Source organism: Castanea sativa, chromosome 1 (genome assembly GCF_040712315.1).
Source record: "Castanea sativa cultivar Marrone di Chiusa Pesio chromosome 1, ASM4071231v1".
In the NCBI taxonomy this organism is placed as follows: domain Eukaryota; kingdom Viridiplantae; phylum Streptophyta; class Magnoliopsida; order Fagales; family Fagaceae; genus Castanea; species Castanea sativa.
The window spans coordinates 60,601,406-60,616,549 of NC_134013.1; the positions used below are offsets into that span (position 1 = coordinate 60,601,406).

At 34.1% G+C, this 15,144-nt stretch overlaps 1 protein-coding gene across 1 annotated transcript; it reads left to right on the top strand.

The window, feature by feature from the left end:
- Positions 1-10,203, top strand: LOC142643871 (acetyl-coenzyme A synthetase, chloroplastic/glyoxysomal). The gene is made up of 18 exons (XM_075818602.1): positions 1-684; positions 883-1,029; positions 1,138-1,293; positions 1,500-1,622; positions 1,731-1,899; positions 2,473-2,555; positions 2,920-3,021; positions 3,097-3,185; positions 3,334-3,424; positions 4,183-4,296; positions 6,044-6,120; positions 6,212-6,290; positions 6,503-6,571; positions 6,729-6,904; positions 7,023-7,079; positions 7,837-7,927; positions 8,048-8,146; positions 9,783-10,203. The coding sequence occupies exons 1-18, from the start codon at positions 271-273 to the stop codon at positions 9,966-9,968; spliced, it is 2,322 nt and encodes a 773-aa protein (XP_075674717.1). The 5' UTR covers positions 1-270; the 3' UTR covers positions 9,969-10,203.
- Positions 10,204-15,144: the final 4,941 nt, after the last annotated feature.

The window sequence follows — 15,144 nt, forward strand, 5'->3', positions numbered from 1 at the left end:
CCAGCGAAAGCCATCCATATACGGATAATGATATTGAATGTGATGGTACAATAGACTACAAAAGATAAAAGTCCTCAAAATCCAAACCCCCCAAAACTAGTTTTTCTCATATTTTTCTCTTGCTTGCCAAAAAAAAATAGAAAACTTATCTCTCTAATTTTGTACCGTATATTAAACAGAATTCTATTTTTTTTTGTTTTCTCTCACTAAAAAATTTGTTAATTTAGTATATATATATTAAAAAAATATTTATCAAAGTCAAATCAGAAGATGGGCCCACCAGCACAGTTTTATTATAATAACGTTTTGAGTGTGGGAGCGTCTTCTCTTCCTCCTACTACGGTAGCCAGCTCGTTCCACCAAAATTCAGTACCGTTCTCTTCTAAGTCCAATAGCTATTGTCGCGGCAAATATTGGCGGTCCAGATCTGATAGCAACAGCAGATCAAGCGGTGGAGGTGAGAGTGTGAGGAGGAGAATGGCTTCTTCTTCGCCTATGAAGACCTCGCAGCAGCATCATCATCTGCGGCATGTGGAATCAATGAAGATTCTGCCGTCGGGTGCTGGCAAGATATCGCATTTGAACGCCGCCATCTTGGGTGAATCCTTGGCTTCTGAAGAGAATGATCTCGTCTTTCCCAATGACCAATTCTCTTCTCAGGCTCTCGTCCCATCACCCGAAAAGGTAAAGCCTCTGATGTTGAGAGATTCGGTTGAATATTGATTGACTGTGTGTGTGTGTGTGTGTTGCGTGGGATGTGTTAAAGTCGAGCAGAGCATATACTGGGTTGATATGGGTTTTTATTAATTGTGATTAGAGTAGTATTCGTTTTGAGGAATAGCAAAGATGTGACTAATGTGTTTGTATGTATTGATTTGTTAGTATATGGAGATGTATAAGAGATCAGTTGAGGACCCTGCTGGATTTTGGTCCGATATTGCGTGGTCAGAGTTTTACTGGAAAGAGAAATGGGGACAGCAAGTGTTTTCTGAGAATCTTGATGTCCGGAAAGGCAACATTAATATTGAGGTACTTTTATTTGTTTTGTTTTATTGTACTTTTTTTTATAAAAAAAAAAGAGTTAATTTGGCTCTTTATTCTGAGTCTTTTTTTGGTCTGTATTTTTTTTTTCCTCAGTGGTTCAAAGGTGGTGTGACCAATATTTGCTACAATTGCTTGGATAGAAATGTTGAAGCTGGAAATGGGGACAAAATTGCCCTTTACTGGGAAGGCAATGAGCTTGGTGTTGATGGCACTTTGACATACACTCAGCTTCTTCACAGTGTTTGCCAGGTCATTTACTAAGCTCTCTCTCATGCTATCCATGCACACAAACAAACACACTCATGTATAATAGACTCAAACTCAAGAAATTGAATTTGAAATGTGGGTGTGAGCAAATAACAAAAATTATAAAAGAAGATGTTGGGTTTTCAATCTGCAATTAGCAGAATGGCTAAATGAATGTGATTGATTTTATTTTATTTTTCCTTCTACAGCTTGCAAACTACTTAAAGGATGCTGGGGTTAAAAAAGGTGATGCAGTTGTGATTTATTTGCCAATGCTAATGGAACTTCCAATTGCAATGCTGGCATGTGCTCGCATTGGTGCCGTTCACTCGGTATGGCATACCTTCATTACTTCCACCTCTTCCATCTATTTTTATTCCAAATTCCACATTTTTTCATATGTTTACAAATAAATCTCTGATAGCTTTTGTTATCCTCAGGTTGTATTTGCTGGATTTTCTGCTGAATCTCTTGCCCAAAGAATTGTAGACTGCAAACCTAAAGTTGTGATTACTTGCAATGCTGTTAAAAGGGGTTCTAAGGTTATCACCCTCAAAGGCATAGTTGACGCTGGCCTAACTGAATCAGCCCGAAATGGAATATCTGTAGGTGGGGAAATAACTGGTTATGATTTAAGCACAATATTGTTTAGTCTTTGAAAATATGTCTCTGTAAAGGGTCATACACCTTTTTAGTCAACATTTTCTTCTCATGATTGACACAATTGAATGGCATAAATGAACTGCGTTGCACTTACCTGAGTTAGAGCTGCTACTCCTTTAGGATGGTATTCTGGGTCTCAACAGTCCATTTTGTTTTCCTAAGTTTTTTGTTGATCTAAGTCTCTTCCATTATTCTTTCATTTAGTGATACATTAAGTATGTTCAATCTATTGGAGTTGTGACCATGAAATTTCATGAATATTGAGTCCCATGTCGAATGGGGACAACATATGCCAAAGGTTCATTGAGCTTTATCTGAGGTAAAACATCTACTGTTTAGGATTGGGATCTATATCAGGCCCCAACCAGCTTTAGTTAATCTCAGCATTGGGTTCAGATTGTTCTAAGACCTACTTGACTTGCCAAAATTTTACCCTATGTTCAGTATTGTACAACTAAATATTGGGACAAAATATTTTTTTCCCTCCACATTGACATATTTGTTTCCTTTTTCTTGCAGATGTGTGCTTAACCTATGAAAACCAATCAGCCATGAATAGGGAAAGTACTAATTGGCAAGAAGGAAGAGATATATGGTGGCAGGTTAGTTTTTGGAACCTCTTCTTATAAACGGATTCTCATGAAAGATATGGTGCTTGTACTTGTAATGTGCATGTTGTATTCCCTATCCTTCTGGTATCAATTCCTTCGTGATATGCCTAGAAAGAAGAGAATGGTACTATATTAATGTAGAAGTCTAATTCCTTGCGTATTTTAACTTATCAAAAAATTCCTTGTGTATTTTAAATGCATGCCTGGTCTCTATATCAAGAGGCTTACTGTACAATTTTGTACATGTTGCTGGACGGAATTGGATATTTATGGCATATAGTTTATTAATTGATAGCAATTACAGATTTAGGATAGTTAATTTTTGGGGCATTGATGATTTGCAACTCTCTTTCAGGATGTTGTTCCTAAGTATCCAACTACTTGCGACGTGGAATGGGTAGATGCAGAGGATCCACTTTTTCTGCTCTATACTAGTGGGAGCACCGGAAAGCCAAAGGTAGTTATATAACACGGTCTTATTAATATATGTTCTCCCTTTCCATTTGTTTTGTTCTCATGTAAGTTTTTGAAGGGTGTTCTCCATACAACCGGAGGATATATGGTGTATTCCGCAACAACGTTCAAGTATGCATTTGACTACAAACCGTCCGATGTCTACTGGTATACTTGAAATTCAGCCTTCATGTCGTTACAAATTCTCTCACATAGAAGAAATTCTATACTACTAACATTAGTTTTTTTTTTTTTTTTTGATAATATATACTACTAACATTTGTTGTTTCTTAATTTGTCTTTTTCCCAATTTCAGGTGTACAGCTGACTGTGGTTGGATTACTGGGCACAGCTATGTTACTTACGGACCACTGCTAAATGGAGCGTCAGTTGTTGTCTACGAAGGGGTACTTGAATTGAGAACTTCTATTGTAGTTTCTGTTGTCATGGTCATGGAATAGCATTCAAGATTAGAAAACAACTTACACATTCAAACATTAATTATATTGGTGCATAGAGATCAACCAATACATTCAGTTTTGACCTTAGGATTGGAAATTTAAGGAACGGCTAGCTTTGGAATACCAAATGGAGACTCCAGAACTTGGCATCTAAACTAAAATTATCTGTTCTTTATCTCTTTTTAAGAACCATATATACATATGTGGGTTTAAATGTCATATATGAATATAATTTGGCTAATTACATCATACTGTTTTATGAAACTTAATTGTCACTTACACAAAAAGAAAATAGTTTGAATTATACAGTTTGATTTGAAACACCAATTGGCTGTATTGTTGTGTGGAAGATGCTCAAGAACCTCATGAGCAATATATTAGATGGTCCAAGCCAACATTTTTGAATGGGCTGAGCGTTGAGTGCATTCATGATGTTATTTTGGCCCTCATAACTCATTGTCAAGAAGAAAAGGTAGAAGATTGTATGGAAATTGGAACCATCAATTTTTTTTAAAAAAAATTTGATGTAAATGTTCTAAAGATTCATCTTGATATACTTATATAAAAAAAAAAGATTCATCTTGATATCATTTTTCTGAAATATTAAGTTTAAGAAGCCATACCTTATGAAATACAATGAGAGGCAATCATACTGTATTTTCAGTTTTCCCATTTATGGCCAAGTGTCTGTGTATTACCTGCAGGCTCCAAATTATCCTGATTCTGGACGCTGTTGGGATATTGTTGACAAATACAAGGTGACTTTATTCTATACCGCACCCACATTGGTGCGGTCCCTCATGCGTGATGGTGATCAAGTAAGCTACATGTCTGACCTGAGCCACGTCTCTGTGGATGAAATGATTTATATAAATATTTTGTTAATCAAGAGTATGATACAACTCAGTTATGCCTTTTCCCAGTTATGTGGAATTGCTTCAACATTGCCATTTGTCATTTTAGTTGATCTAGGTTCATAGTTTCTGATGCAGAAGAGAAGCAGGATTAAAGAACCTATTCTCATGTTATGCTTTCTTTAAGTTTATATGGTGCTAGTTTTACTTTCATTAATGATAAACTACCCTTGATCCCAAAAGCTTAAACTATTACGAGGTGGTAAATTTAATTGTTTTTAACTATTATTCTAACACTCCCCCTCATGTGTGGACCCAGAATACCCTTAATAAGTGGGGTGCAACACATGATAAATTACCACATGATACCAAAAGCTTATATAGTTAGGAAATGACAAATTTAATCAGCTAACTATTATTCTAATAAATAAGTTCTATAATTTTAGAAGTCGAAAAAATATGGTATAATTTAAAGGCACTCTGGAATTGAGGTTGCATTAGCCCAAGACTTGATTGTTTTTTTTTGGTTACTACGTGTATATAAGCTTTGGCCAACTGGCACACGCCGCACATCCACCTGAATGATGGGGCACATCCGGGAGTCAGATCCCCTTAAACCTTTACCTAGAAATATATTTATTACTTGTTTAGTAGTCAAGCTTACTACAAATACATTCTTTTCACGTTCAGAGACCTAAAAATTTATTGGAAGAAAGATTTGGGATACCTTAGTGTTTGGGATAATACATTCTTTAGTTTTCAAATACATTCCTTTCAATTCCAGTAGTCATATCTCTTGATAAAAATATTTGGGATACCTTAGTGTTTGATGAGGTGCATTTGGAGAGAGAGGAATTCTAGAAGCTTAAAAGGGTTTGAAAGACCTATTTTAGATCTAAAATTGTTTTTTTTTCTCAGATTGTTTGAATGGATGATAGTGTCAAGATTATTATCATTTTGAAACTTATTAGATTTGATTGATCATTGTAATTATAGAGCTTAATTGTTGGTGTACCTGTTGTATACTTATTGTGTATTTGGGCTATGCCCTTAATCTCTTATTAATAAAATTTTGTTACTTATTAAAAAAAAAAAGGGATTTGAACATTTAATACAATATAAGGATTCTTCCTCCTGATAACCTCTTTAGAAGATTGTGAGGCTTTATATCATGTGCTTTTAGAAGATTTTATTGGATATGATGACTAAAGAGGTTAAATTACACTTCCTTTATTTCCATTTTAAATGTTTTGCCTTCCTTTTTGGGACATCTAAAAATGCGTTTCCACTTTTTAAAAGTGGAAGTTACTTCAATTTCCCATGTTATTCTTTTTTTTTTTTTTTTTTTTTCTCTAGAAAAGCAAAAAAGACTATTATTAAGTTGTGCCATCTCTAATATAAAGTAAAGAATATTTTAAGAAGATCTTTATATATTTAGCTTTCTATTCAAAATTATATCATTTCGAACCATGACATTCAAACTGGGATGGAGGGAGTAATAATTTCAAATCTAAAATTAATTTTGTAAACTGCAAGTTATAATGTCGTTCCCAGCTCACCATTCAGGATTTTTGCTGGTGTCTGGAGTTTTGTGTTTATTACATAACAAGGGAAAGAGAGAGAGGGGAGAGAGGGCTCCGAAACTCACATGCTCTGATGTGATTAATTTTCATAATGAATGTACTAATGAGAAATTTTTTCAATTTTGCAGTATGTTAAACGTTACTCAAGGAAATCCTTACGGGTCCTTGGAAGTGTTGGCGAGCCTATTAATCCAAGTGCATGGAGGTTTAGTTATCAGTGCTTGTTTATTGTAGTAATCCAAAATTCTTTTCTTTTTTAATAACAGGACAACTTAAGACATTCCAGTTTCTCTCAGGTGGTTTTACAATGTAGTTGGAGATTCAAGGTGCCCTATATCTGACACCTGGTGGCAGACTGAAACTGGTGGCTTCATGGTATCTTAATTCTTTTCTTTATGTCTTTCTTATTGTGATGCCAGCAGAAAAGTCTTATTACCTATCAAAATATATATATATATATATATATATAAATATATATATATATATATGAATGAACTTTGAGATTTTACTTTGACATGTTTATAATTGATAATGCCATCCTTTTCTGTTGAGACTATTATCAATGGTTCACAACTTTTACCTGGCAGATTACTCCATTACCGGGTGCTTGGCCTCAGAAGCCTGGTTCTGCTACTTTTCCTTTCTTTGGGATTCAGGTCTTTCATACTGAACTTTTATATGGATGCAATCATCTAGCATATTAGTTTAATCTTTTTTACTTATAGAAAAAAACATATTAATTTAGTCTTTCATCGATCTCTATTTTTTTTTAAATTACTTCTGCATAGTTATCTTATTGGGGTGAAATTGCAGCCTGTCATAGTGGATGAGAAGGGTGTTGAGATTGACGGTGAATGCAGTGGGTATCTATGTGTGAAGGGCTCATGGCCAGGGGCATTCCGTACACTTTATGGTGACCATGAAAGATATGAAACGACGTACTTCAAGCCATTCCCTGGCTATTATTTCAGTGGTGATGGCTGCAGTAGGTAAGTTATTACTGTCAATTGTCATGTTAACAGTCTACATGATAATATTTTGTGTTAAGGATCTTGATATAGTGTCTTGGACTTGAATTGTGTTAAGCTATCTACATCTATGTTTCAGGGACAAGGATGGATACCACTGGCTTACTGGAAGGGTTGACGATGTTATCAATGTTAGGTATCTTTTAGATTTCATAATCTTTTCCTCTTTTAATGCCCCCACACAGATATATATAGCTTAAAAAAATAAAAAAAGAATAGCTCATTGAAATGGTCATATATGGACAATTGTTCCCCATTGTTTAATGTGGTATCTTTGGAGGGAAAGAAATAGTAGGTGTTTTAAAAATAATGAGAGATCCATATCAAATCTCAAGTTATTTTTCTTTAGAACCTTAGTGGATTGGTTGTCTGCCCTGTGAAACCAATTATTCTCTTCTTTTCTTGATTTAAATTTTGTACTTGATTTGTTGATCCATGTACACTTCCTTTGTGCTAGGGTATCTATTTTTTTTATATCAATAAATCTTATTACTTATCAAAAATAATATAAAAAATAAAAAAGAATAAAAAAAAGGTGATTAGTCCGTGGAAGGCCCTACCTATGCACGGCCACAGCAGCATCTACCCACTGATGACCAATGCTTGAGGATCCTAGACGGTAAGGGAGCTGCAGGTGCTCCCTCAAGCGGGTTCAGCCATAGCCTGAACTCAGCTCCACCAAACTCCCTGTATTATTAGAATTAAGTTCCGGGCCTTATGCTTATGTTATGTCAACACACATAGACATATGTAGGATCATAAACTTATTGATTTTTACACACTTCATTAAAGCTATGCATCTCTTTGTCTCTCAAAATTTATGGCATTCTGTTGTTAGGAAGAAAATTATACTAGTTTTCTTCATTGGCTTTGATATTTGGAAAATATTGCAGTGGACATCGTATTGGCACAGCAGAAGTTGAATCTGCTCTAGTCTCTCATCCCCAATGTGCAGAAGCTGCCGTGGTTGGTGTTGACCATGAGGTATACCTTTGAGCTTGAATGTGCGTGTGTGGGAGAGGCATCTGGTGGTGATTTTACAACTAAATTGCCCGTACCAAGTATGTCTGACCAAACTACAAACTACCATATTTGCTGCTGTAGGTTAAAGGACAGGGTATCTATGCATTTGTTACTCTTGTGGAGGGTGTTGAATACAGTGAAGAACTCCGGAAAAGCCTCATACTCTCAGTCCGGAATCAGGTCTGTATCTAGTCCAATGTACTTCTTTCTTATGACAACAAAATAGTCAAACATTAATCTTACTCAATACTGCATATAGTGCACTCAGTAGATCATGTAAGAAAGAACAGAAACTGTGCTGAGAGTCATAAAACTAATTACACCTTCCAATTACTTAGAATAGCATTCAGCTATTTGTGATGTAGCAGCTGGATGGCTTCCATTGCATTGAGTGAATCGATCTCAAACGTGTGAGGTCAATACACAAATTCTATTATAATTTAAGGGGAATTCTGCCCTCAGATGGCATGATCTGTGGTCATCAAACAACCAGAAAGGAACTGATGCTAAAAGCACAAAAAAAATAAAAAATAAAAAATAAAAAATTTTGGAAGTCAATTGTGTTTTTGTTGGTATTTTAGGTCTTTAGTAATCAATTAGGTTATTTATTATTTTTATTTTATTTCCTACTGTCAATTAGAATTAGGGTTTCCTAAGTTAAGTAGAATTCAGGTTTAGTTTTAGTAGTTTATTTAAACAGACTATTGTGCTCCTGTGGAGATTTGATAATTTGATTGATTAATGAACATTTTTTTTTTTTTTGGAATTTTCCAATGGTTTAGTGTTGACTCCAACCAACACTAGGTTCTGCCAAAAGGTTTTCTGTTTTGCTTGGTGCTAACTCCAAGCAAGTATAGGTGCTGACTCCTAGGTAGCCTCTCTAATTTTCTGTACTTTAATTTTCGTCTTGCATTTTGCCCTCCATCAGGAAACTGGCTTAAGAGCTCTTGTTTCAGTTAATGGTATCATTTGTCACAGCATGTAAATTATTCAGAAGTATCTCAAGTTCAAACCCAGCTCCCAACATCCTTGTTTGTATTCTTGATATCTTTTAGAGATCTGATTTATGGATTTCCCTCCATTAGTTTTCTGTGTTACTGTGAATGGTAAGCAGTTGCATATAGATTTTGTACTTTCTAGAATCTTGATAATAGAAAATGTTTCCTTGTTGCTTAGCTCATCAAGTTGAATGCCCTTAGATTACTCAGCAATTGAAACTAGTGATAGGTTCAATTGCCCATAGGCTTAACTGGCTCGAGGCAAGTCCAAATGAATCTTCTTTAGAAAGGCTTCCTACGTTATAATAAATAAATAAATAATTAAAAGAATTTGTTTCCTCGTTATCTATGGGCTTCATGGAATTCTGTAGTTATTCAGCATTTAGCAGTGAGGTAGAAAAAACTAAAAATAGGAACTGATTTGTTTTTCCCCATCTGATCTCAGCACTCTTACATGTAAATTGGCTGATTTAAGGCTGAGCGCAAACCATATAATTAAGTTAATCCCATTTTCCATCAATGACATCCATCTAAGTTACTTACTAGAGGCATTTTTCATGAACCAGAGACAGATGCATTCAAATATATAAATTCATTTTTTTTTTTTTTGGGATAAATAGCAAAAGTTCATTAATCAAAATACCCAAGGTACACCGGAAGTGTATATGCATAGCATCACATCAAGCTCGTAAATTACAAAGATCAAGCAGATCTAAAAAATTAGAACATGAAAACGAATCAAGACCTGAACTCCAGTCCAACAAATATATAAATTCATAATTATGCTTTCTAAGTTTCATGCTTGTTCAACCTTTCAGATAGGAGCCTTTGCAGCACCTGACAAAATACACTGGGCACCTGGTCTTCCAAAGACAAGGAGTGGAAAGATAATGAGGAGAATTTTGAGAAAAATTGCTTCCAGGCAGTTGGATGAGCTTGGGGACACTAGCACACTTGCAGATCCAAATGTGGTTGATCAGCTTATTGAACTTGCCGATCGCTGAAGCTCCACACTTGTAATGTGGGAGGTACCCTCATCAGGACTATATTCAGTCATGTTACAGGCTCTTGCGATTTTTTTTTTTTTTTTTTGATAAGAGGCTCTCACGATAATTTGTATTAAAGCAATAGAAAGAAGATCCCTTAATAAATACGCATTCATATATTTGGATTTTTTTTTTCAAACATTTGGGATGTTAATTTATCAGTCCTCCTTTATCTAGTTGGATACTTGTGTTTGCTCTTTTCTTTTTCACATGAATTATGTCCCTGCATATCCTTGGACCTAGCTTCTAGAGTGAGCAGTATTAGTCATTCTTTGGTGCTAAAGCGAAAAAAAATGAAGAAAGGGAAGGTTAGAAAACAATAGACATTGGTGCGCTTATTCCTGGAATTAAGGTTTAATTGAGTGCAAAAATTGACTTAAAATATTTTTGGGCAAATTGCAAAAACACACTTGGGATTTGGGTTGTTTTCAAACACATCTCCTGTACTATCAATTTTAAATTTTTAGACCTATAAAGATATTGTAATTGATCAAATTGATCCTTTGTTTCGCTTTGCGCTCCAGGAAAGTGTTTAGTTAAAAAGAAAATAAATGGGAGTGAATGGTGGGTCTTGGCCTGATTGGTGGTGGTGAGGGTATATGGGTCTTGGGGTAAAGTCAGTTTGAGGTGGCTAGTTGTGTTACGGAGAGAGAGAAAGAGAGGGAAGAAGAAGATAACGGCAAGGGAAAGAATTGAAGAGAGGATGGGGCGAAAAGAAAAATAGGAAAAGGTTTTTCTCAAATCCATTATTACCATCAACATGTAATAAATTACATGATTTTTTTATTTATTCAATCAATCATGTGATTTATTAAATCATTTAAACAGGTTATATGATTATTGTATAAGTCATGTGATTAAAAGTATACATATATAATTTTTGAATTGCTATGTATTGGATTAGAGAATTTATATTTTCAATGAAATTTTTTTCTAAATCGAATAACCAAAGGAGGTTATTTCTTTTTCAATTTTTAGATTTTTATTCAATTTTATTTAAAATAAATTGTCTTATAAAAAAGTGGTAATGTGTGCTGCACATGACCATTTTCCTTCAATTATAATCCACGATGAGAAAAAATGAAGGATTTTGTGGATATTTAATTGTGAACAATGTACAAATAAAATAAAATCAAACAAATAAATTTTTCATTAAAGTCACGGCATAGTATTTAATGTTGTTACGTTCTTAATGAAACCACATCATTGACTGTATTAACATTTTTTTATTGATTTGTTCATGTCTTTTTTTTTATTATAATATTAAATATATTAAACCATCCAAGATAAAGATGCTTTACCTTAGGACAACTTCTATTAATACAACTCACCAACTCAACTAAAATGACTCAACCCAATCCAAATTTGGCCAGATTCAGTTTAGTAGTTTTTTCAATCCAGACTCACCCCAAAGTCTCTAACTCCTTATATATATATGTGTGTGTGTGTATATATATATATATATATAGGTAGTTTTGTGAAATCAACGATTATGAGATTATTTTTCAATTTTGTTTTGTTGGATTGTGTTGAAGAAAATATTATAGGGTGGAAAGCAATAAATAAGGAGATAGAGAATGGTAGTATTAATTAGATAATAAGGTGGAAAACAATAGCATTTAATGATGTTTTTTTAACCGTTAGATCTCTTAGAAATCTATGGTGTAAAAAATGTGTAAGTTTATAAGAATTACATCAGGTGTAACTTGAACCCATATATATATAACAGTATTGTATAAAATTAGGATTAGGAAAATGGGGTTTATGATGAGGAGTGAGGACTAGAGGTGGTAAAAAATTAAGCAACATTAATCTGTTTATAAAGTTTTTAAATATTGAAGCCCATCTGCCCATGTGATCTACCATAGGCAGAAACAAAGGTAGATGGGCCAAATTTAACCCAACTATTTTAGCCATCCATTTCCAATACCATTGGACCATTGAAACCAACAATCCAATCCTATACTAGGAGGAAATTTCTAAATTGACTTTGAGGGTGAAGGGGGGAGGGAGTGTGGTAAGTAACTTAATATATGCTTGGTGATTTTATTAATTTTATTTATTAGTGAGTGATAAATAAGAATATTCATTAACAAAGTCAAAACTATTGTGTCTTGGAGTCTACACAAAGGTTCTTTTATAAAATATCTAATATTTGTCAGCTACTTTCTGTGGATTTATTGTTTAATGTGATAAGTTCCTACTTTTTTTTGTTTGATAATCTAATAGTTACAACAAGTGCGAGAATGCTATTTGAGATTCTTCTTATAAAGTAAACTAGATAATCTGGCTTTTGAAAGGGTTATTACTCAATAGCATTAGTTATTGCAAATGTGACAAAATTATTGTAATATCAAGCCATCTCTACTATTGGAGGTATCGTTTACACACACAAAAAAGTAAGGACATTATAGAATTTTCCTCTACCCAAAATTGCAAGAAAAAGACTAACACTTGCAATAAGCTCGGGTAAACCCTATTGTGGAGGCTTAGTCATATACTCAAGGATGATGGTGGATTATTGAGATTCTCTTGCCCATTTGAGCCTAAGTCAAGCCCCAATCAAGGTTTGTCTAAATGAGAATCATAGCAGGACTGAGGAAATATAGTAATCTATTAAGGAGACACATAAAATAATGATCTTGATCTCGACTTGGCTCTAAAAAAGCACATCTCCCAAATCGAAAAAGTCTGGTGCCACAACTTGTGTCATGCCCATATGGCGAGTTATGGTTGATGGAGGGGTGATGGTGGGTCCATGTAGGGACACCCCTCCACCAACCACAACTTGCCACATAGGCGAGTTGTGGCACAAGTTGTGTCACTAGAACTACTCCTCTCAAATCTGCTATCATATCCACATTAAATATTGGTTAACTAGATTGGACAACAACAACAACAAAGAGCAATAAACCTAGGGACACCCTTTTAGTGTGGATGGTGACAGTGGGGATGGGACTTGTTTCATCATTGCATCCCCTAGGTTCATGGGGGAGAGAGCCCAATTCTCTCTATAAATAGAAGCTATTCTTGCAATTAGAAAGAGAACATGAGTGCAACAATCCCCAATCAAGCATTCATCAAGCATTCACAAGAAAAGTAACATTGAAGTATCACATTCTGCTTGAACTATAATACTGAGTCTCATTTGTGGTATTCACAAAAGTAAATAATAAATCCATTGTATTGAGATAAGGATTTTCTTCATTTCACTTTAAAATGGATAAAATCCATTTTATGGTTAGAATTTATTTGAATAAATCTAAAACTAGGATGTGCCACCTCATTAAAAAGACAATAATTAATACTAACAAGATATAACGAGATTTGACCCTTCTAAACTAAATAACTTAACCACTGCGTACATTTGGTGTGATGATTACTTCATAAATACGAAATTTTTGTGGGGTGAAGAGAGCAAGTGCCAGAATTAAAGTTTCCCAAAAGGAACTTCGTACACATATACACTTAGGGTCCGTTTGGATAGAACTTATTGCTGAAAACTGAAAACTGAAAACACTGTAGCAAAATAATTTTAAAATGTGTGAATAGTACCGCGAGACCCATTTTTAATGAAAAAGTTGCTGAAAAGTGAAATTTGTGGGTCCGAACAGCACGAATGCACTGTTCACAGAAGATTTAGTCAACACTTGCGGCTGGAGGAAAAAAAAAAAAAAAACTTAAAACGCAGACGCAGGAATAAGTTTATCCAAACGCCCTCTTAGATTAAGTTAGAGTAAAATTTCTATCTTGTTAAAAAAAAAAAACTAAGCAACTTAAAACAAAACAAGCAGATGAGGACATGGAGGTTGGGCTCTCCAATGTCTCCAAATAGAGTATATGCGACAGGTTTTGGCCAATATTTTTAGAGTTTTAAAAGGCAGATCAGGTTTTGTAAATTAAACAAACATCTGTCTATAAATAAATATTGAAGCCCATCAGCCCATGGGCTACGTCACCGAGCATAGACAGAAGAACTACAAACGAAAATACATGGGCCAAGCTTAGGCTAGCAGGAAAATTCTAAATTAGCTTTGGCATCCTAATTTTTTTTTTTTTTTTTTCACTTTAATATTTAGACAAAATTAGTATTGAGTACTGGAAGATGAGATATATTACTATCAATAACATTTTTTTTTTTTTTTCTTTTTGGATAATAGTATTGAGTACTGACGATCAGGTGCTTAGTGATTTTTTTTTTTGTATAATTTTTTTTTTTTTACTAATAAGTAGTACATAAGGATATTTACCGGTAAAAAGTCATAACTATTGTGACTATAAATTTTACATGAGGATTCTTTTACGGTACCTCCAATGTTTTGTAGGTACTATTATTGTTCAATGTAACTTGAGATATAAATGAATGTGATTGTACTGTCATGTGTGACTGTCCAAAATGATCTAACAACAACAATCAAAGCCTTTATTCCAATTTTTTTTTAGGTCAGTTATGAATCTTCAATAAAATAAGAGAGGTGCTACGTTCACAACATTTTTACAACATTTTTACAACAAATCATAGGTGGTTAGTTGTTATTGGTTCAAATTTGAACCTAACACTAAGATTACTTTTTTGCTCCAACAATAACAACCAGTAACATCCTGTCATTTAGGATTTGTTGTAAAATTGTTGTGGACATATCATTTCTCATAAAATAATTAGTGTAAACTAGTCTATCCAAAATAATAATAAAAAATTAGATCAAAAAAGAAGAAAAAAAAATGTGTTACCAAGTGACATGTCATAGTTTACCATTGGATTTCATGTAGAAACTATCTTATTTAACCCTATTATAGGGACACAACTTGGGTCTGGTGTCTTGTGCATTGGACCTAAGCCTCTCCCATTATATTCTGACATGAAAATAAAATAAATTAAACTAAAAATGTTTTTAAAATGCATGATTACTTCATAGTATGATGCTAGTTATCAACGGATGTAACAAAATTACTGTTATACTTAATCATGTGATTAGTGTAGGTATCATACCCACACAAAAACCAAAACAAAACAAAAAGTCTGTATATTGTAGAATTTCCTCTAGCAAAGTCGCCATTAAAAAAAAGGACTCTAGTAATTTGCTCAAATTTGTGTACATGTCTACCTTACCAATCAAAGTCAAGACACAGCATC

Bases quoted from the DNA above. Each gene is read 5' to 3' on its own strand.
- LOC142643871 (XM_075818602.1), top strand. From the start codon at position 271: ATGGGCCCACCAGCACAGTTTTATTATAATAACGTTTTGAGTGTGGGA. The intron at 6,291-6,502 runs GTATCTTAATTC...TTTACCTGGCAG, and splicing joins CTGAAACTGGTGGCTTCATG to ATTACTCCATTACCGGGTGC. The intron at 8,147-9,782 runs GTCTGTATCTAG...TCAACCTTTCAG, and splicing joins TACTCTCAGTCCGGAATCAG to ATAGGAGCCTTTGCAGCACC.